At 27.7% G+C, this 24,070-nt stretch overlaps 1 protein-coding gene across 5 annotated transcripts in view; it reads left to right on the top strand.

Annotated features, from left to right (window-relative positions):
- The window catches only part of Scp2 (Sarcoplasmic calcium-binding protein 2), a 38,897-nt gene extending 14,848 nt beyond the window's left edge, over positions 1 to 24,049 (top strand). For 2 of the 5 annotated variants that reach the window (XM_067052746.1, XM_024361705.2), the window contains exons 3-8: positions 1,824 to 2,077; positions 15,944 to 16,110; positions 20,298 to 20,418; positions 21,800 to 21,961; positions 22,753 to 22,865; positions 23,447 to 24,043. In XM_067052746.1, coding sequence (XP_066908847.1) covers positions 1,824 to 2,077; positions 15,944 to 16,110; positions 20,298 to 20,418; positions 21,800 to 21,961; positions 22,753 to 22,865; positions 23,447 to 23,671 — 1,042 coding nt within the window. In that variant the 3' untranslated portion in view covers positions 23,672 to 24,043. Of the gene's footprint in view, positions 1 to 1,823; positions 2,078 to 7,879; positions 8,348 to 15,943; positions 16,111 to 20,297; positions 20,419 to 21,799; positions 21,962 to 22,752; positions 22,866 to 23,446 lie in introns of those variants that run through there. The other 3 variants (XM_067052747.1, XM_014424456.3, XM_014424453.3) reach the window with 3 other exon arrangements.
- The last annotated feature ends 21 nt before the right edge of the window (positions 24,050 to 24,070 follow it).

Here is a 24,070-nt window from a genome sequence, read left to right as displayed (position 1 = left end):
AAAAATCATTTAACTTAGACCAACATTTGCAAAGATACAGTTAATTTTATCTTCCAATATATGTTTTCTTGTATTTTTGTGATTATTTTAAGATATAGCATTTCTGAATTGTGTAACTTTTTTTCCGGCTGAGCAATTTAAGCACGGAATCAGTAGGGTACTATTACTATTCAGTCAAAGAATAATTATAAGTACTCATGTGAAAGAAAATGAAATGTTTTAACAAAACAAGAACGAAAATAATTATACAACACACATTGTTTCTGCATTAGACTAATCAGAGCGATGAACAATCGTGTGTAGAACATGTGGCCTACTAACGCATCTGAACACATAATTTATTTATGTATTCCCCAGATGGCAAAACAAAATTTTCTGTATTCAAGAACAGAATTAAAACACAAACTCTAACTTTCCGTGGAATTACAACGGACTCATATTAAATTGTTACGTAAAATTTAAAATGAATGAAGTCTTGTGCAAATTTCCCTCCCTAACAATGAGTTATCTTTTAAAGGGAATTAAAATATAAGAAGATGGTCAGGGTTGCGGTCAAAAAGAGAACAAATAGTTTATAACTATTTTAATGTCCGACGTTTCGCACCAATTTGCAGGGCTTCATCAGGGCTAAAAAGATACAAAAAAACTGAGAATATTACAACAATAAGATAGGGTAATTTAAGCTAAGATAAATATTATGTAAAAATAAAGTGATAAGAAATTACATATAAATAAAAAGAAGGAAGACATAAAATAGTATCAATATAAAATAAACTTGAATAAAAAATGATAAGAATAAAAAATAAGTAACAATGGTAAGAGTAAAATTAAAAAAAATATACAGTTAAAAAAGCACTGGAGATGTACATAAAATAAAAACAATACGGGAAAAAGAAAAAAAAGAAGAAGAAAGTAGAGATTAAATAAACGTCTTGAAAGAATAAATATAAATATAAATAATAATAATGATATTAAATGAGCAAAGAACAAATCAGGACCACCTTACCTGTTATCATTATTATTTATATTTATTCTTTCAAGACGTTTATTTAATCTCTACTTTCTTCTTCTTTTTTTCTTTTTCCCGTATTATTTTTGTTTTATGTTCATCTCCTGTACTTTTTTTTAAATTTTAGTCTTGTCATTGTTACTTATTTTTTATTCTTATCATTGTTTATTCAAGTGTATTTTATATTGATACTATTTTATGTCTTCCTTCCTTTTATATATATGTAATTTTTTATCACTTTATTTTTACATATTTATCCTAGCTTAAATTACCTTATTTTATCTTATTGTTGTAATATTCTCAGTTTTTTTTTTTATCTTTTTAGCCCTGGTGAAGCCCTGCAAATTGGTGCGAAACGTCGGGCATTAAAATAGTTATAAACTATTTGTTCTCTTTTTGACCGCAACCCTGGCCATCTTCTTTTATTTCAATTTTTACGGTCAACTATATATACATATATATTTAAAGGGAATTGTTTAATATAGATATAGTAATCTACATGTTTGAAAGCATTAAATTTAATATTAATTTTTTGTATTCAGAATTTAATATATACCTGATATAATACTGTGGAGTGGTCTCAATATGGGCACAATACATCTGATACAATTATTAATTTAACTATTATAAAGATTGATCCATTTCGGAGTGTTGTAATAATGTTTTAAATCTAATCTTGATATGATTTAAAAAAAAAAAAAACTATCACTTCTGAAAGTTCTAATGCATTCAGAATAATTCTACTAGGTCATGAATTATATATATTGCATTTCATGAGATAACTAGTGTATAATTATATTCGTCTTCTTACTAGTTTCAGAGAACCTAAAGGAATAGAAGATTCCCCCAGGCAACAGAGAAAGTTCTTAACGACATGGAGGATGGCTTGCGATAAGACTAAAGATCGGACTAAGGATCTATTGAAGAAGTGGAGGACAATGCCGGAAACGCCCATAGATGAAGAATCCAGAGAGTCGCTGGTTGAGCTCCAGCCCAACTCTGCAGAGCACGGCTGGAGCGTCCATGTTTGGGGTAAAGAATCCAGTAAAATTGGAATTTGGCCTCCAAGTAATTATTAACTAATTTCTTCCTAAAAACTCTGATGCACAACTGTAAGAAAAATAGAATAGCCTTGTATTTTTAGGTTTATAGCCAGTAATACCCAAAGTATTACAAAAAGCTTAAGTTAACGTTAACTGACGTAAAATAATGTTCAATACTTTTGGTTGGCTACTTAGGTCAGGCAACTGTTTAAATCTTCTCTGAACTATAAAGCAGTTGTAACAGAACCGGTGGTTATGTAAACGATTGTAATTGGGCAAATGAGAAGAGAAATTTACTAATGTTTTTTCCTGGAAATGGTTTTTTTATGGTGCAAGTTTACTTTTTACACGTTAGTTTAATAACTATTTGGACTAGAAACGGGTAAATTATACTAACTGAAGATACTTTCATTTTTTTATGATTCCCTTCCAGGTTATTTCTGACATGTGGAGGAGAGAGGGAGGTTGTCTACAGGTTACTACCCTATTATGACCATGGTAGGGGGTCAAGTTTTCATTTTCTGGGACCGCCACAGAAATAAAAGTCGAACCGATGCAGCTGCAGTCACGAGCCAGCCTAACTTGGCGCTTTAATTCTCTCAGCTTCGAACGGCCTATAATTAAACATACTACAGCGATACTTGTATTTGATATATTTATAACCAAAAAATAATAATAATAAGTTCAATAATTGGCGTTATGACCCAAGTCCGGATTTTCATGCATATTTTGTTTGTATGCATTTTTTTAACAATTGATTAAACACCTTTAAAAGCTAGTGTACTTAGGTGGAATGAGCTGAATTTTATTTTGTATATCTAATGATACATGGATATACTTCTATATTTGGAAGATTTCAATTTTTTTTTAAAAATTGAAATAAAAATTAAAAAATTCAATCGTAGCTTTATTTTTTGTACATATATAAATTAAGGAAATAAGGCTACCTTCAATTTCTCCAGTCTATTGTTTATTTCTGTTTGTTGCTTACTTCCTTTAGAAGTGGTAATATTTATTATTATTTAAAACTTCATCGCTTTCTTCAAAGTTTGTTACATTTAGTCAAAGATGCATTAGTACTACATATGAATATTTTAGCCTTCTTATTGCATATTCTGAAGGTTTTTACTAGATAAAAATCCGAGCTTTGGTTATGACCAAATCAGTGCATCTGTTAACTAACGATATAATTTCATAAACATTATTTAATCTTTAAATTTTAAATATATAAATAATTACTGTTCAGAAATAAAAATAGTTTGGTTTAAACATTAGTCGTACTCACAAATAAAGTTAAAATAATTTATTAAATTACTAACATTGTTAACAAGATGTTGACGTTATGTTCCTTAAAAATCATGATGTCATCAAGATTATTTTAGGTCAAAAATAAATTCATTCTTTTGTTTAGATAAAATAAATTGTGTCCATCTCCAACGTTTCGGCCATAATACAGTATCTAATTTATCAAAAATGCTATTTCTGAAATCTTTATTGATGGTAAGTTGATAATGGTGTAAGATGAATTACAATTAAAAGTTTTAAAATTAAATGAATAGTGAAAAAATAAGTTAATTTGACTAAAATTAACGGACCTGAGCAGAATAGCCTTAAAAAAAATTGTAATTGTTGGATGTTGACATGAAGTACGTTTTAACATTTTAAATATTAATAAGGAGTGTTTGAGACTGGAAGATGTACAATATATTTAATTTAAACAATAAAAGCAGTTTCGAAGAATTGATAAGATTATGTACAAAATTTATTCTTTAATAATGAAAATACATTGAATATCTCGGAAGGCAGAAATGAATAGAAGATGCTATCAAAGAATTAGAAGAAATATGGTAGTAACGCACGCAAACTCATTTAAAATATCAATGACTCCATAACAATATATTAATTAATGTAAGGATGGGATTATTCCCCAACACGATTACTGGTATATTTATTTCGTAAATGACGATGGATAAAAAAATTATAATGATAATAAGATTTTATAAAAATTTAAATAACTATAGTCACCCTATGAATATTCAGACAACCTCCCTTGGTATTGACGTATTTATTCTGGGGAGTGAGTCATTGCATGTTCTACCTTCTGTTTAAAACTTGTTTATCGACTCATTACAACCACAACTTCAAACAATAGTAAATGTGTAATTTCGTACAATAAAATATAAGTAACAAAAAATTAAATATAATTAAAGTTGTAATAAGCTGAACTAAAATATAAGAATATGCAATAATTGTATAAAAACAGTATATCGGGTCGATAGTTATGTACAAATATTTACACTCGACCTGAAGAGTTCTGAATTCGAATGACATTCTCTCCTTTCCGTAATTTGAAAACCCAAAAAGTTGGAAATTTCATTCATTGGAGATTTCAACCCCCCCCCTTTACACTAGCGAGGGAAGCTCCGGCAGTGAGAACTCCGATTTCAATGATTTTTTTGAACGATACTAGGTCAAAAAATATTAGACAAAAAAAAAATCAAATTGTACACTTTTTTACGTTATTGTTTTCTGCTTTTGCACTATGTGTATTTGAAACTTAATATATACCAATCGATTTGTTAGAGATAAAACTCCACGTGGACACCCTAGCACAGACACATAATCTAACTCCTTGAGTGGAGTTTTTGTTCCTGAGGATGGCGTGATAACCTAAACGTGGAACATTTTGTAAATTAACCATTTTGTTTTTAAATTTAATAAATTTACCTCTACCTAAATATAACTTTATATAAGAAAAAAATATTTCTAATCATATTAAATGGTTTTGAATTTAATAAAAATTACAAAAACCAAAAGACGCTTACCTTAAAACATGCCAAACAAAGGTGTAGAGAAAAAAAAATAAGATTCGTTTTAAACGTCCTTACTTTAAATACAAATTACCAGATAATTAAAAAATTTGCGATAAACACAAAAACAAATCAAATAGTATATGATTGCACCAGTGTGCTATATATAATATTGAAACAGTTCGGAAAGAATAACAACAAAATGAAGTAAAATATTTTTTAGGGATAAATAACAGTCGTATTCGTTTTCAGAACCTCAACAAACTCATTGAAACGAACTTTTATGGAAATAAAAAAAAAAAATATGTCTAGCCTACAATAATTTTCTCAAAAAACACAAAAATTGCAATAAGACTACACTAATCTATATGAAAATTAGAAATGGTTCAGATCTCTATAAACTACATGAAACGGCATAAATATTGTTATACAAAAAAACGTATAATTAAAGACGTGAAATCAAACTTTTGAGGAGTTTTATCAATTCGAATCTTCATTTTCTCCCTTATGAAGGCGTACGATCTAAAGGATGTTGATGTAGATTAGAAGATTATAAATGCGGCATTCTAACAGTTGTAGTAAACATGGGATTTGGATGAAGTTGTGAAGAGTTTTGATGCTTTCTGTGAAAGTGGGACATTGACAAAAAAAACATCCTCCAAGAATCAAATTCAAAAATTTATTTAAATTTTTATTTCTCAAAAGATTTTAATTTAAAAGTATGCTTGATATGAACCTGACTTGTTTTTTACAAATTTTGGTATTTTTAATTTTTCGTACACTCAAACTAATTTAATATGATCAGCTTTTTTTTTTTTTTTTACATGAAAAACATATCGATTGGTATATAATAACTAGGGATAGGATTTTTATGTTTTCACATATTTTTACCTGACCAAAAATATAGATGTTTCAAGACTAACTATAGATGTTTCAAGACATTTCTGGCCAAAAGAAGCCATTTTTATTTCACATATTTTTAAATATTTGTTGTTTTTAACATATTTTTAAGTATTTGGTCCTGAATCACATATTTCCTTAAATTATTTGTTCAATTGTAAATACATTTTTCGCAGCAACAACGTAAAATTCAAGAGAACGCAAGAAACTTAAAAGTGAAATTTATCATTTATCATAAATAGTGCGTACAAATTCTGTGTCTTCATAATTGAACAAAAATTAAAAGCAGTGGCAATAATAAATTTTCACACAGAATTACATCAAGAATTTCTCAGAATTAATTAAAAAGAGCAAGGGTCTTACTCCTTATTATAACAGGTGATGCAGAATACCGAACTGGATGCAATGGAAATAGCTTCATTTAAGTAAATCAGTAAATGTTGAAAGATCTTTTAGCCGGTACAAGTCAATTCTGCGGTCAAACCGACGAAGATTTTTATTTGAAAATTTAAAAATTTATTTAATCTGCAATAATTTTGTAACTGACCCTGCTGAATAATTGATTTCTTTCAAAGTTTTAAATATTTTTCTAAAGTTTTTTTCTTTTTCTTTTTAATAAGGATTATTCTTTATTTCCATTTAAAATTTGTTTATAATTCATTCTGAGTAATTATTAATCAATTAGTTAAATTACAATTACTAATTAATGCCTTGTTATTGAACAGCTATGTTTTCTTTAAGTACGTTTTTTTCTACATATTTTAACATAATTTCTTTTAAATATTATTCATGTAATATATAATAAATAAATATTTATTTAACTTTTTTTAAGTTATAAAATTACTAATTTATATTGTTGAATAATACTAATATATAATAAATAAATATTTATTTAACTTTTTTTAAGTTATAAAATTACTAATTTATATTGTTGAATAATACAAAATTTATAAATACATATTATTTACATATTTTTTAAATATTTGACAATTTATTAGCACATATTTCGGATTTTTTAGCACATAAAAATCCTATCCCTAATAATAACTTTTAAATCTATACAAAGCAAAGGCAAAATACGATAACAAAACTTACTAAAATTATATAACATATTTTATTCTCGGCTCTTAAGGCGATATACCCTAAATTAGAAGAGCCCACAATTTATTGTCGGACAAACGTTTAATATTTTACAACCTAGTATCACAAAAAAAAAAGTTTTATTGAAACCTGTCTCTCCGAGTAAAAAAATTATGGTAAACCTTTTTACTCGAAGAGTTAAGTTAAAAATCAATACTAATTAAATTTTAAGATATAAATGAAATTTATTTAAAGTGGAAATACATTTTTTTAAATTTAAAGGCAGGAATATTTCAACAAATTTAATTTATAAGCAATATATTCTATGTTTCGGTTCTCATGCCAAATTGCCATGGCTTCCAATTTTGTGAATATGGCATAAAAGCCGAAATGCAGAACATATTGTTTATAAATTAAAATTGGTGAAACATTGTTGCCTTTAAATTAACATAGATATTATGATTTTATAGATATAACGTTGGGTTAAATGATAATTAAGTTGTTGTCTAGCGTCAACATTCGCAACCATGTTGCAGGGATAGATTTTATTTTTACTCTCATCGAAGCCCTGTACAGCCCCAGTGGGAATGTCAAGGTCATTTCTCGGGGTCGCCATGAAATAAATATTGACTTATCCAGGTGGGAATCGAACCCACAACGAAGTTCCCGGTTATCACGTCTTCGATGGGCAAATATTTCATAATATGCTCATTTGGGAAAATTAAGATTATTACGTCCCTCAAATAATATATTTATCAACGCCCCTGAAGATGAGTGCAGTGCGTGAGTGGTTTGGGATCATAATTTTATTTATTAACATAATTAGATTTCCTAAATTAATTAAATTAGATGACAATAATTTGTTGATCAATAAAACTGTATTACACTACCTTCTTAATTAGTGAGATTAATTTACGGTAGTATATGTTTTATTAATGGTAAACCAAAAAATTGAAAAATCATGTGTTACCAGTATATAATCCAAAACGATTTTGCGTGTCTGATTAAGATTATACTTCTGTATAAATATCAAAAGTAGGCTTGAAAATTAGTGCGCTCTAATGGTCTTCGTAGAATATTCAGTCATGAAGTTATGAAGGCTCTGTTAAAAAAACTACAGAAAACTTGTCTGAGGGGCAAGCCTCTACCTGTTAGGGTCAGTGGTACTCTTGATGCAAACGTGAGCGGTTCATATATACCGGTCTTAAGCTCATTCAACCTGGGTTCTGAGCACGTAGGAGACATGTGTCCTCCCTTAGCCGAACCGGAACGAACATCTGGAGGAATCACATTGCCAGAATCGGAAAGGAAGGACTCAGAGGACTCAGTGAGGAATCGTGGTAAAAGGAAGGCTCTAGAAGAAGCGTGCAACGTTCTGAAGAAACTTTTAAAAACGGATAATAGTACTCCGGAGAGGTGTCGATCGCTACTCCACAATATAACCAAGACATGGAGGAGTGGTCCAAGATCGGGTAGCTTTATGGATACTGTCTCCTACACAAGAGGTAATGTTTATATATCTAAAGAGAAAAAATATTTATTTAAAGAATCAATCTTTTTTTCTCTTGTCCATTGTATGCTCTGAATAAAATTACAGAAATATTTTAATGGATATGGTAAATTATATGAATAGTAGAATAATGGTACCAGGGATGAGATGGTGGTAACTTGAAAAAAGAAATCGGTGTTTGTACGATGTATCACATACGTGACTGTAACGTAGGAGTTGTGTAAAAAGGACAATCTAACAATTTTTGAAAGAGTAAATTTTGTATTTTACATGGTTTATAAATAAAAATCATATAGTATATTTGCATTTTTCAGGACGTAGTACTTTCTTAATTATGTTTCACATGGTTAAACTAATCAGTAGCTATTCCAGTAAAAAATACTCAATAATAAAAATATTAAAATGCCCACTTTGTAGAATTCGCTCTTTACGATATGTATTTAATTTGAGAAATTTAGTTAAAATGAATTGCTTATATTTTATATTATATATATTATGTAGCTTAGTAAAACTAGCCTCTTTCTCAATTTTCTTTTTTTTTTCTTCCTGGTCTTTCTTACAGATAGCCAACCTAACTTCCATTCAAGTTTACATCCCGTAAAGCCACCACAAAATAAAAGTCAACCCTCCCGGCAGGAATTAAAGCCTAATTATATTATTAATTGATAAAATTTATAATTAAAGCTCTATGATACAGACAAAAGAGAATTTTCACTAATTAATCCTTTTAATTTAAAAGGAAAGGGAATATCGCTCCGAATAATCTTGGTTTCGAGTAGGGAAGATTTGGCCGGATTAGCGGGGTTCAACTTAACATCACTTCTAACCATCGAAAGGAATATAAAGGTCAGTTATAAAATAAATGTAATAATTTTATATAATTAAATAAATCATACAATTTTATTTATCTCATGGATCCCATGTCAATTCAAAACCTTACCAACGATATTCTTATAATTTGGCACAGTTGTTATAAACAGTATATTACTAGTAGAGATTTGGAAAAAATTTAAATCTTACACGCTTTAAATTACGCAGCCGGTAAGGTTTCATAAATGAGGAAAAAAACAAAGCTGAGCACGTCACGTTTTTGAATTGTTCTAGAAGCTTCCCTAATTTAAGGCTTGAGATATGGGGGTAGAATTATTATTATAGAACATCCAATGCCCTTTAGTATGATTTAAAATACAATCCAGATCAGGATAAGACACCATATCTATAGCTATAAAAATTTTATGTCGTTTACCTTCGTAGTAGTAGTAGTTTTCGTGATATTTACTAAAACAAATTGATTTCTTGTCGGTCGGACAAAATTTCGTATACAAAATTCATAAAAACTACTACCCCGTTAAAGATGAACGTTATAAACTATTTTATAATATATTATACTATCTTTAATATGATTGCAGGCAAGCATCTGGTTCCTGAGACAGTTCAAAATCAAAAATGTCCGAGCAGCTAGAAATCAACATTTTGCGAAAATTTCATAACATTTTGAAAGTATCATAAAAACTACTACCCTTACGAAGTTAACCGTCGTAAACTAATAAATAGAAAATTTGACTAGCTTTAATTTGAGTGCTAATAGAGATTTTTACGTCGTATGGTTTTTGAGATATAGATTTCTCAAAATAAATTCACTAACTACTCATATTTCAGTATATATTTCATGAAATGTTGATTTTTAAAAAATCTCGGGAACTATCGGACGTAAACAGGTCCACTAGGAATCACATTTTAGAAAATGTACTCTAATTTATATGTTAAAAATGTTCTATTATAGTACAAGAGCCCAAGAGGAGAAAAAAGGCAGTTATCTCACCCCAAATTTTAATTACTTAATTTAAAACTAGGTATAATTACTAGTCAAAACTGATGAGTCTGCCAAGTATAGGTAGAGGGAATAAAAAATGGCAGCTATTTCAAAACCTTAAAAAAACATTAATTTTTCATTGGGACCTCTATATCTTAAAAACAATAGAAAATTAAAAGAACATTATTTAAAGAAGATTTGCTGAGATATTAGCCCTATTAGAGCTATTTACGTCCAATAGTTCTCGAAATATAGCTTTTTAAAAAGCAACATTTTATAAAAATGTATGGAACGTACTGAAATATCAGTAGTTAATTAATTTATTTTGAGAAATCTATATATCAGGAACCTGTGACGTACAGATGTCTATTAGTACTCAAATAGAAGCTAGTTTAATGAGCTATAAAGTAGTTTATGACGTTTATTTTCGTAGGAGTAGTTGTTTTCATGAAATTGGCTAAAATAAATTGGTTTACAGTCGTTCGGACAAATTTTCATTTACCAAATTTATATTCATATGTGAATATCATAAAAACTACTACCCCTACGAAGATCAGTGTCATAAACTACTTTATAGTAAGTTAAATTTCCTTTATTTTGAGCGTTGGCAGATACATGTTCGTCTTATGGATCTAGAGATATATTTTTTAAAAATCCAACATTTTATACAAACAACTAGAAATTAATGATTGGAGAAGTTTGTCGGGGGGTGCGCAAAGAACAACATAAATAAACAAAACCATATTTATTTATTTTATGCCGACGTTTCGACCTGAGTTTCAGGTCACCCCCCCCCCCCCGACAAACTTCTCCAATCATTAATCTACGGTCAACTATCTACACCTCAACTAGAAATTAACATTTTGTGAGTTTATTTTGTCAAATATCATAAAAACTACAACTCCTACAAAGATAAAAAGTATTAACTATTCTATAGTAAATTTAACTAGCTTTAATTTGAGTGCTGGCAGACATCTGTACGTCCAATGGTTTATGAACTAAAGTTTTTCTTAAATCAAACTTATTGTCCGAACAACTATAAATCAATTTATTTTAGCTAATATCATGAAAACTACGGTTCCTACGAAGGTCATAAACTACTTTATAGTTCATTAAACTAGCTTTTATTTGAGTGCTAATAAACATCTGTATATCACGTAAATCCTGAGATATAGATTTATCAAAATAAATTAACTAACTACTCATATTTCAGTACATTTTTATGAAATGTTACTTTTTAAAAGGCTATATCTCGAGAACTATAGGACGTAAATAGCTCTATTAGGGCTGATATTTCAGCAAATCTTCTTTAAATAATGGTAATTTAGATTTTCTAGAGCTCCGAATGAAAAATCAATGTTTTGAAACAGTCGGCATTTTTTATTCCCCCTACTTATTCCTGGCAGACTCGTCAGCTTTGACTAGTAATTACATATAGTTTTCATTAAAGTAATAAAAAATTTGGATGAGATTGCCTATTTTTCTTCCCGACTCTTGTACTATTAGGTTTTCTAATATTATAGGTTATTTAAAAAATATGGACCTCCGAATGTAAATTTTTTTTTAACATTTTGAAACAACCGCCATTTTTTGTTCTCCTACCTATACTTGCCAAACTCATCAATTTTGACGAGTAATTAAACGTAGTATTCATTAAAGTAATCATAAATTGGGTTAAAACAACTGACTTTTTTCCACAGGGCTTTCGTACTATAACTTTCGTCATTAAACAAACACAATAAATTCGAGAACTTGATCTTTGAACTACGAGTTTAATAATCTTTTGAAGACTTATCAGATTGAAATTTGAATTTCATTTCACTACACAAAGTACTGTTAAAAAATTAAATACAAGTATAGTTCTATCATTCATAATGATCTTAATGCCTATTTTTTTTTATATCTACATATAATTGTTTAATTAATAATTAAAAAACCGGTTGTTGAATCGAAAATAAGAGATAAAAGAATAAACGACACCATTAGGATCACTTAACACATCACACAGACCTTTCCCACGAATGCTCGAACAATTCTGCCATTATTTTCCCTTCAGTCGCCGGTACATCGTGTGTAATGTGATCTTATCAGAGGTGGTTTCCAACGAACACTTTAGTAGCAACTCTATGGAATAGTGCGTAAGAGGTTATTATTTGAACAACATGCCATGCATTAGTGTCTGATCGGTTACTGTTTTCGGGAGAGGTGTGCAGAATAATAAACTAGGACTTGAAATGCCGGGAAGCTTTGTTCTTTCAGTGTCTTCTGGTACATCCTACTGCGGTTAGTAACATGAAAAGCTATAAGGATTATTTTAACCTTCCTCTTACATAACAATCTTTATTAAAACAGGTGGTGCCTGATAAGGATTGATATCGCAATAATCCTTCCGGACTCTTAAATGTCGTAAACACGGCTGTGATTACCGAAGTACTCAATGAGCAATTAGATTCCTTAGTATTGTAGTAGTAGTATTTAAACTTATTTAATCCTTTCGTTGCCTTATTCTGATACTGGAATCAATGAATTCAAATATTAAAATAATATTAAAACCAAAATAAATAAAACAAAAAGAAATTGAATGATAAAGAAATTGGAAAAAAAATTGTTTCCATTTATTATAACGAAACTGAGGTAAAATGTTTTAAATGAAAATAATATATTTTTGAATAAAAAATTATTGAATTTACATCCGGATAATTCCTTACTTCGGTAATTAAGTGTGTGATATAAGTATGTGAATATACCGGTATAAGTAATCGGTATGTATGTTTATAAGTATATATTACGGGGAATGTATATATTCTAGGATGGATTTTTTTTTTTTTTTTTTTAATCACAAGTTAATATATCCACTTCTGAAAAAAATAGTTTTTCTTAAAAAAAAAAAATTTAACCTGATACGTATTCAGTTTAATTCAAAATTTAAATTTTCGCTTTTGTCAAATAGGTGTTACGAATCCACATTTTTTAATAAAAATGTATTTGTCTACATGAGATGGACCCGAAATAATTTTTTAATAACTTTCAAAAAGTGTAAATATTGAATTTGGGATGAAAACTCCTTAATTGTTTCTTTCTTCTAATATTTCAAGAAGAAACCTAATATTTTTACTTTTTTTTACTGCATATTTATTTTTAAGTGTCTTTTTTATTTACATAATTTAGTATTGGCATTCATGCTTTACTTATGTGTGTAGATATGTATTTATGCACTGAGAAACGAAGAAAATGGGCCATTGATTATTTTTTTATCTTGATGTTCAATTAACAGTCTTTTTTTCATTTTTTTTTTTTTTTGCGATAAAGAGCACATCAAATCAGAAATACCATAAAAACAGTAGTATTTACAAAAAAATGTCAATGTCTAAAATATTTTTTAAAAATAAATAAAACCACAATTGCAAATTTGATTTTTAAACGTTTTTAGGTTTCTTGTATTTATTCTCGTGTCTTTATGCCTTACTTGATTGCAATTTCGCTGTTCCAAAATTTTGGTGATATTTGAAATAAGGAACTGAAAACTAATAATTGATAATATTTTCCTATTTATTGATTTATTTTATTTTTAGAAGATAACATATTTTCTTTTTCTTTTTTTACAATTAAATCGGTCAACGTGAATTTCCCAGTCTATCAAATTTTTCATTACTTCAATGTAAGAAATAAAAAAAAAATGGTTTAACCAGATAAAGTCTGTAAAACTTTAGACTGATAAAGTAAATTTCCTTCAATTTGAGATTTAATTTATCTGTATGATCATTACTTCTTATACTTCTATCTAATGTTATAGGTTTTCATAAATTTACTGTTTCCCAGAAAGCTAAAATATTACTAAATCGTCTCTTATTTTGTGGAATATCACCAATAATATTCTTTCTGTTCAAAAAAGTTGTTATCATCAATTTTCAATAGATTTTAATAAGAAGAATACTGATACTAATAATAATACTGAATGATAACTAGGTGTACAAAATATAAAGAATTAATTTTGTAACAATTTAATAAAAAAATAATTATAACCACTTGAGCACTGTTAAGTTCCAAGTACAATTATTTCTTCGTGTTCTGAACATCCAGAATTCATTATATATTTTTACATTTTATTAGAATTTTATAAAAATTTATTTTATTTTATTTTATTTTTTTAATATATAAAATATGACTTCAGTCTTTTTGGTTATCTGCTATTTTAAGAGAACCATTGAGCATATAAAATCTTATGGATTGAAATAAAAGGTAAGTAAAAGTACTTCAAATACGTTCCTCTTATCTGGTATCTGATATACTCCTAGAACTAGTATTTATATATTTACAATATTTCACAAAATGTGAGATAATTACGAATTACTTTTAGGAAAATTTTCAATTTGTGATTGTCTGAACAGTAAAAAGTAATGTTCTTACAGCGTTTATTTTGCCCCCTCCCTCCTCCCCCCCAAAAAAAAAACTTTATCGACTTAAAAAAGTAAAATATGGCAAATTATTCTGTCAAGCCTTTTGAAGTTAATCTGTACCAAATGTAAAATGTGGGAAGGATTCACTTAAAATCCGAAATATTGTTTCTAGTTTCAGCAAAAGCAAACTTTATAAGTAATAAATAAAGATTTTAATTATTATTCCATGTTTAGAATATATATTTAAATATTAAAATACAATGACAAATAGACAAAAATATTTTTTTACCTGTATAGAAATTTCCTTACAAAGCCAAATTTTATCACCTGTGTAAAATGTTATAACCAAAATTGTAACTTCTACGTTTCATCAGGTTAATGTAAAATTTGTTATATATAGATGAAGTTAATTTTTACAACAATTATTAATGCTCTGGACTGCATTGAATATTTTAGGCGTCATGAGTTCCAAGGGTAGACGTGACATGATTATCTTTAGCTAATCATTTTAGAAAATATATATTAGGAAGAAACAGATAATAACTTATGTGTGTATATATACTCTTTATTTATTCTTCAGAATAATACAACAGACATAGAATATGGGTCTAGCACCTCAGAGTAAAAAACACAACTCAAAATAATGTAATAATAAAATATATCTAATAATAATAAATTATTTTAAAAAAGTGAACCAATAGTAATTAAAAAAAAAATCAAATAATGTTTATATAAGTAGAACGTTTAGACGAATATTATAAAAATCCGAATGTGAAAAAAATATATATATAAAAATTAAAAACCATTTTTGTGTCATATATCGTAAGATAACAAACATCTAATAAAATAGTGTGAAAAATAAAAATATGGACTAAAGATAATTTACTAGAAAGAGCAATTAATGCCTTCATACATTTTTACAATTTTTAAAAATTAAATTAAAAAACAAATCCTCAAATCTTATGTATATTTGGAGGGGAAAAAGGTAAGACAATCGTTCCTCAAATTAATTATTATACCAGTAATTAAAAACCATCAATCTTTTTAATTTCCTTTAAACGTTTACATTATCATTATGGCTTGAAATACGAGTATCAGGAGGTTAAACCTTATCTATAATTATTTTGGATAATTTCTTCTGAACTCTCGATTAATAACAACCTTAACATTTCTGACAACGTTGCCTTAAATCATGTTAGATTCTTACGATGGTAATTTTCTGTACTAAAAAACACAATTAGCTTTATCGGTATTATTAGCATTGTTTGTCGCTGTGTAAGTTGAAACCACCTAGATTGTTATCATATTTTTTTAAATAATAATTTGTATAAATCCTATAACAATATGAATATTTATAATTAAAAACAATAATCTGTTGCAGCCACTTGGGTCAAAAGATTTCCCAGCGATGACGACGTCCTCAACGACAGAGCAAATCCTTCGCTCACAGAAACCCAGAAAGAAAAATTGAGCCATTTCTTTTCACACGTTTTTGATATGGACAGGGACGACATTATCTCAGTGCAAGATTTTGAATCATTTTCAGAAGCAAGTATAATTTATTAAAATTTCTTATAATATATATTTATTTATAGTTGACTGCATAACTTAAAATATGAAGAAGATTGTCAGGGTTACTATTTAGGACATTGAATAGTTAAAACTATTTGTTCTTTTTTTGACCGCAACCTTAACCATCTTCTTCGTATTTTATAATTTCTTATATACTTAGCTTATTTCAGGATCACTTTTTAATAAATATTTAGGACCCCAGGAATGAACGATGAAAATTAACATTAAATAAAAGCTAGGACTTTAAAAGCCCTTCACGAAGCGTTTAATACAATTAAAAACCAATAAAATCCAAATATAATATAATATATAATGTATAGTTACGTTTATTAGATGTACTTTTCATTTTCTTTTGACATCTAAAAACTTTAAGTATCACGTACAACAAGAACGGAACAAAAATACTCAGAGAAATTCGGGAATTTTATAGGTAATATTAAGAAAAACTGTCTGATTATCTCGAGGTGTTAATTCCTAAAATCTAAAGAAGGAAGATATCGATAGTAAAAAAAAGATTTTCATAAACAATTAAATCACTATAAACGGGTCACTAAACTATGTATGCCATAATTTATAGATTCGATGTCGATAAATTGATTTTCGAGACAAGTTTCAGGACAGTGAAAGAAATATTGCACAAGTCACTTGTTACTATTTTATTGCATATAAATACAAATAATAATAATTAAAAAATATTAATTCACATAAAAATAAATTTTATATCATCGGAATAAAAAGTAAATTTTAGTGGAAAACCCCTTTCGGAATTAACTAAATATTTTAGAATCTCTGTAATAGCTTTATATTTATATGTATAGATTTCTACAGCGTTGGTTTTAAATTGTATAAGTCAAAACCATTAATTTCTCTGAGCCAAGATCACCTTTTAATCCTTTAATCTAATTTACTAAATAATCAATTATTTCAAATTATACTTATTCATATCTCAATTTTATGTTGCAATATTTTTCTTCTCTGACTCATAATCATTCATATTAAAATTTAGAACTGATTCAATATCCAACTCATCTTAAATATGATACAGAACATATGATAACAAACTTCATCCCACTCGAATACAGATGTCTTCAGATATTTTTTTTAAACTAAAAAAAATAAATTTAACTTCAAAAATAAAGTTAAGTGAAAGTTTGTGATGAAGACGCACTAGACCAGATTTTTATTTTTCTGTTGTTACAAAAATTCATAGTTTAGGGTTGTTCGATATGCAAATAACAAATATCAACTATCTTACAAAGAAAACCAAAGTTTAACAATAACATAGCCGATTCCGATTGGGATCTTCGAAGTGGTTTTTTTTTATTACTCTTAACAATGCAAAATGATTCATTATTTCAAATAAACAAAACAAATGTGCTTCAGAAGATATTTTGAAAATTGAGCATTTAAGCCATGTTAAACTATTTCAATGAAGACAAGACCTAAGTGATGTTAAAAGATCACTAGATTGTACATCGACATACAGTTTTATAAACACCGTTAGAGCCATTTCTCATAAAAATGAAAAATGTTGAAAATCGATTCTATCACGTGGCAATCGCGGCCATAATTTATTGAAAAAGTAGCATCCTATTCATATACCTGACTTAAATATGTAAATTCAGTTTCATACAACTTTTTATTTCACATGGACAAATATGCAGACCATGTATACACAGATTCGAAATTTTCCGGGATCACAAAATCCTTCCCCTTACTAAATATTCTATATATAGATAAGTGAAAGTAAAAAAGAAGAAGAAAAATGATTCCCGAGCCTTTAAATTTTAAACTGTATATTTGAACAATTGTACCTGAGCATCAAACCAATTCCTAGGTGGAAGGTTATTGTATATAGATACTTTTTTTTTTTAATAATCGGTATTTTTCCTTCTTGATGCCAATGATAGGCTGCAAAATACCAGTTGGGCTTACACAACAAATGACCCACTATTATATGTTCGTTCTCAGAAACTTGACTATATTATAATTCTATTGTGATTCGAGTACAGGAACTCAAGAAGTGCTCTTCCATCCGCTAATCATTACGCAACTGATGTACAAAAACAGTTCGGGGACACCCACCAGAAATACTGGAGCTTGCTACAAGCAGTACTTCGTTAACAATATGGATCTTAAGGACTCCTGGGCCCTTGACGAGTTTGAAAAATCTGCACTTTCCAATACCGAGGGGAGTCACAACTTTTTTTTATGTCTCTATACAACACCATTATAAACGATAACAATTACCGTTTGTAGTCCAGTAGGAGGCTGATAATTTTTTTTTTTTAATTCCTGACATTAACTGTTAATTAATTATTAACATTAAATGTTAATAATAAAACTTTGCGGTATTTAGTCACTTAAAAGCACCCTAAGTAATTTTATCAAAGACTAGTTGTATTTGTTTTAATTTAAATAGTTTTTGCTTCCTATTCAACAAAAAAAAAAAAATTAAAGCTTTACAAAACAAAATATGAAGTTTCTTCTTTTCTTACTGCATGACCTTTTTCGTATGACTTTTCATTTTTGAGCTAGGTTGTATGCATATAAGTGCACAGCACGCTACACACATCTCATAAATATTTTGTAAATGAAAATATTTATTTAGCAGCAGTCAGTCTAAACGTCTTGACCATAAACTATTAATGATATGATACTCTAACAATACTAAAACAACTAAAAAATACTGAAAACATTTGACCGCACCCGGACCATATTCCATTCATGAAAACATTCTCCATTTTGCAGTATTATCACATATGAAAATATTCCGTACTGTCACATTATGACAATACAACCCAACAACCCATAATATCAAATGTCATAAATTACATGATTTGTTAGGATACATTATGATACATTATTTGGAAGGAAAGGAACCAATAGACTATTTCAGCACTATTTTATTTGATATAGATGAACTGACTTAAGTGGGAAAACACTCCCAGGTTTTCAAGAAAAAAAAAAATGGAAACCAAAATCGTGTATTCAATGTACATAGAATAGATTTACAAAAAGGCAAAGATATCATATGTGATTCTTGAATACTACGAGACTATGTAATATACAAAATATAAGTCATTATTTATTTTGTTGAGCTGTTGAGAGAGACCACTTCACCAATAAGAATACTAAAAATTATTGTGAAATCACTTTCCTGGAAGTTACTGAAGTGGTTAGAAAAATGAACTAAAAAAACCATCTTTCTTCTGATTCCTACCTGTGTAGTCTGATTACCTTTCACCTAACACTTTCCTTTATATATGTGTTAATTATGTGTATTAGTGTTTATTTTAAAAACCTAGCAAGGAAATGACCTAAAATTGAGGGAGAGGAAAAATTGTTACAGTCGTTAGTCTGTTCCATCTAAAATTCAAGTAATGTTTTATAAAAATACTTCATGAATACTGAAAAAAATACAGCTATTGTTTTCGGTATCTATGAAAGAAATTGGTTTTATTGACATTATGTCTTGATCTCAGTTTTGTGACAGGTAGTGAGTGACATAATTTAGTATTACATCATTTATAACAAGATACCAATTAATGATAAAAAAAAAAAAAAAAAAAAAAAAATTAGATGAAGAAAAATAAATATTATCTTTAAGGAGAATTATCACAAAAAATAAAATCATCTAGATTAAGATGGTTGTTAATTTTTAAAAAGTTTTATGACTGAAATATTAAAATTGAATAATGAGCCATAAATTTAATATCAGTCGGAATAATATATTATAATGTATATTATAGTTAGATTCACTTTTAAACATTAATTTCACTGTTAAGTTTTTCAATGACTGTCTCTAAATTGTAATGAAACCAAATCAGGGAGACATAATTTTGATTCTTTGGATCCTATGGAACATTTATTAAAGATTGAAATTAATTATTTAACTTTTTTCAAATATCAAACTGAAAAGCTGAAGAAAATAGACTATTTTTGGCATTTATTCAAGATTAAGAAAATGAATTCAAAATACATTTAGTTGTTTAACTCTTTTATCCTAAAATATAAATATAAAGAATTCTTTCATCTTCTGGTATTGATTGGTTCATCGAATCAAAAAGAACTTCTGATAGCCTATATTATGCAACATCAAAATATTACTTTTACATCTCAATAGATTGAGTAATATTATTTATATTCATATTGAATTACAGAGAGTTCGACATTTCTCTGACTGGTCGACAAATAGTGGTGATTATTTAGTACTTGAACAAGTGCAGCAAGGGTTCATCGAAACATTTATACATCCACTGAAACCAGATACAAGCTCAGAAGGTATGATATATCAAAATCACAAAATATAATATTATATAGCAATAATTGTTCTATGAATTAATACAATATTTATGTTTTGTAAGAAGTAAATAATATTTATATGATAAAAATACAATAATCTGCCTGTATATAACATTCTAAATGAAATTAACTCAGGTGTTCTAAAAATTCTTCAATCCATCACTGTTCCACAGAAGGGCTAGTTATCACTATATACAGAAATAGCCTCATTAAAATTTACACCCTAATCAGCCAAGGTATAGGAAGGGTTCTGGTACAGAACCTGGTATGCCTCAATTTACAATCATACAATTATAAAGTTGAGTATAAAATGATTATTTCCACTTTGAATTAATCCTTTTTTCATTTTTCTTAAAAAAAATAGAATCCATCAACAATTATATTTATACAATAATCATACCATAACCAGCACAATTACTTCCTGATTATTTATCTATTATTCCTAAAGACACCTGAATAAAAATAAATAAATAAAAATGTACTATCCATTTTAATAAGAAACTGATGTCTGTTAATTAAACAGAAACTTTTGAGTTGCAAAAGCCTCTCTAGAAAGGCGAAATGTTCTCATATAAATTGATCTTGAAGCCAATTGTGACTTATGGATGCGAGGTATGGTCCCTTTCCAAAATAAGTAAAAGGATCCTCAATAAATTTATGGACCGATCCAGGGCTAACCTTCAATTAAGGGATTTATATGTTGAATAAGGAATTTTGAGAATCATTCAGTTCAATAAGGTATGATGGTTGAGACTTGTAGAGGAAAATAAGCCAATAAGAATTCCAAGAAAACAGATTTTTGGAAAGTCAAGTGATGGAAGAGGTTGAATGAATCCCTGTCTCAGATAACTAGATTATGTGGGAGATGATGGGTGGAAACCACTGGAGGCCTTTAGTAACTGATAGAGATGAGTGGAAGAGGCCATGGTTCTCCAAGGACAGTATAGTTCAGAAATTAATGAATCCATTCTAATTAAAATATCGGTAACCAAGAGAACAAAAAATGAAAAGTAAATAAGTTTATTTACCATATTCTTATTCACTTAATATAATTATTGCATACAATTTTAGGTCAAAGATAAAAATTTATTGTGTAGTTTGTTTTTGTTAGTTTTAAATTTTTCTAAATGAGTAATTGTACAATTTTCATGTACTTTATAGCTATAGCATATTTGAGGTTCTTATTCTAAGCATAATCCTTTTATAATTATAATTGCATTTTTTCTCTCACAGAAATCATGAATGAAATCAGTTTATGAAAATGCTTAAGATTTAATTACTTTTAAAATAAAAAATAATGATTCTTTATACGGTAATTATTGCCTTATGTTCATTAACTATATTAAACATTAAATTACAGCTGAAGGTTCCCCTCCCATAGATATCAACAAATTATTCTTAAGTATTGAGGACTGGCTTTGGTTCTGGGGTGTACTTCTGGAAGGAATCAAGTCTTATCATGAACTTCCAATTTGGCTTCAGTACTTTCCCAAAGTAATATTTAACGCAATTAACAAAAGCGGTAATTATATTTTTTTTTTTATTAATGTTTACTAGCTAGAAAATAAAATAAAATGATAATTATGTGTAAAAGAACAACTATTGAATATATTCAATTTTATTTTATTTTTTACTTTCAATTAATAATAATTTGGTACAATTTGATGAAATATTGTTGCTTAATATTTTTGTTAGTAATATATGCAAATGAACTTTATTTGATCCAATACTCCTTTTCCATCTGTTAAAGAGAAGTGAAATAATCACATTTCATACAATCTTGTTTGCATGGCTTATGTGATACAGTATCCATTTATATAGCGAGTAGATTTTCAAACTCATTTCTTAACTTACCACTTTCATCCATCTTTTACAATGGCCAATCATATTTTATATTTTATAGACTATTATATTCTATAGTATACTAGATTATAATAAAATACTACAATACATCAATATTATAAAATAATGTAGATATATTATAGAAGGTCGAGCAAAAATAATTTTAATGTTTAATAAATTACTAATGCAATTTTAAAACAATAGAAAAATGAAATTATTTTCATGAAATAATTGGTAAGATTACAAAAGAAATGATAGAATGAAAAGTGAAAGTAAATACAAACCATGTTTTGAGTACTTCAAATATTAAATAAGTTTCCTTTGAATTCAAATAATGAAAATAAGGATCTATATACATGTTTATGAGTACAGGATAATCTCTAGTTAACCTGCAGTTTTGTTAGATATATTATTTGAAGTAAATTTTTTGTAGGTTGCCATTAAAAGAATTTTAATTTGATTTGAAAACAGGTAGTGGCGTAATAACAAGAGATGAGCTGAGTGCCTTTTATTCTTCAGTAATGGGATTCTCAGCACAGAGAGTGGGTGAAATGCTTGATAAAGCCTACAGGGCTATGACAGCAGTAAGCAATAATTGTCATAATCTTATTCTTTAAATATAATAATTTGTAAATAAATTCCTTGTTCCTCCATTTGCAAGAACATTCCACTAATGGTGGTAATAAGGTTTAACCTTTTATTATTGTCTGATGTTCATGGAATCATAATTACTAATGATTGATGTGATTAATGTAAAATTATTACATATTTGGTAATTCTATTCTGGATGTAATACAATTCCTGCTTCTAGACACCTCATTCTAATTTAAATCATTCATTTGAAGAATGAGCTACCAACACTGAAGATCAGAATTAAAAATGATTTATGAATATACCTTGACCAAACTTCTGTTAGAACTTGTAAACATTTTTGAACTAACAAAGCATAAGTTAGTAATTGTGAATAATTTAATTTATTTTTATTACTACTCAATATCATTAATTGAAAATAATTACAAATATTTGCATTTATTAATTTTCATTAATATTTATTAATATATATTTTATTATTTATATATTCACCAAGGGACAATAGATGACACTTAAAAACAATTTATCAACATTATAAAAATTAAATAATTAATATATATATTTTTTTTTTTAGAATGGAGATTATAAATTGAATTACTCCTTGTATCGCCTTTGTTTTGCAAATTTCCTCTTAGGACGTTTCCCTAATGGACCTGGACAATATGTGTTTGGTTGTGCAATTAAGGAACCAGCAACATTTCCAATAGACTATACGGCAATGAATGCAAAGCCGGAAGATTTAGAATGCTTTAACCTTCTTGAAAGGGCTTCATCAAATAGAAGTTCAATAATTGTATAAAATCAATACTAATTTATTACAACTTAATTTATTGTCAATCAGAATATATAAAAATCAATGTATTTGTTTTTATAAGTTTTTAAAATTTATATATGTAATGTAATTGTTGTATATAGTGATATATAAATTTAAAAAACTACGATATCATATATTTATCACTTTAAACAGTTTGAATTTACTTCATTAGAACCTAACTAACAATAGGTAGACTCTAAGTCAAGCCTACTTCTACTAAGTCTAAAACAATTAATGGCATTTGATTATTGATACTAGGACAATTTTTGTAAGAAGCGATAATAAAAAATGAATACAAACAAAATATCTCTTAAAACGCCATATAAAAGATTAAAAAAAAGTTTTACAATTAATAAAATCACTTATTAACTTTATATTTAAGGA

This window comes from Halyomorpha halys, unplaced genomic scaffold (genome assembly GCF_000696795.3).
Source record: "Halyomorpha halys isolate HHAL.00 unplaced genomic scaffold, Hhal_1.1 Scaffold470.1, whole genome shotgun sequence".
NCBI lineage: Eukaryota > Metazoa > Arthropoda > Insecta > Hemiptera > Pentatomidae > Halyomorpha > Halyomorpha halys.
Note: the sequence above shows the minus strand (reverse complement) of the source record. Positions and strands in the feature narration are given on the sequence as shown.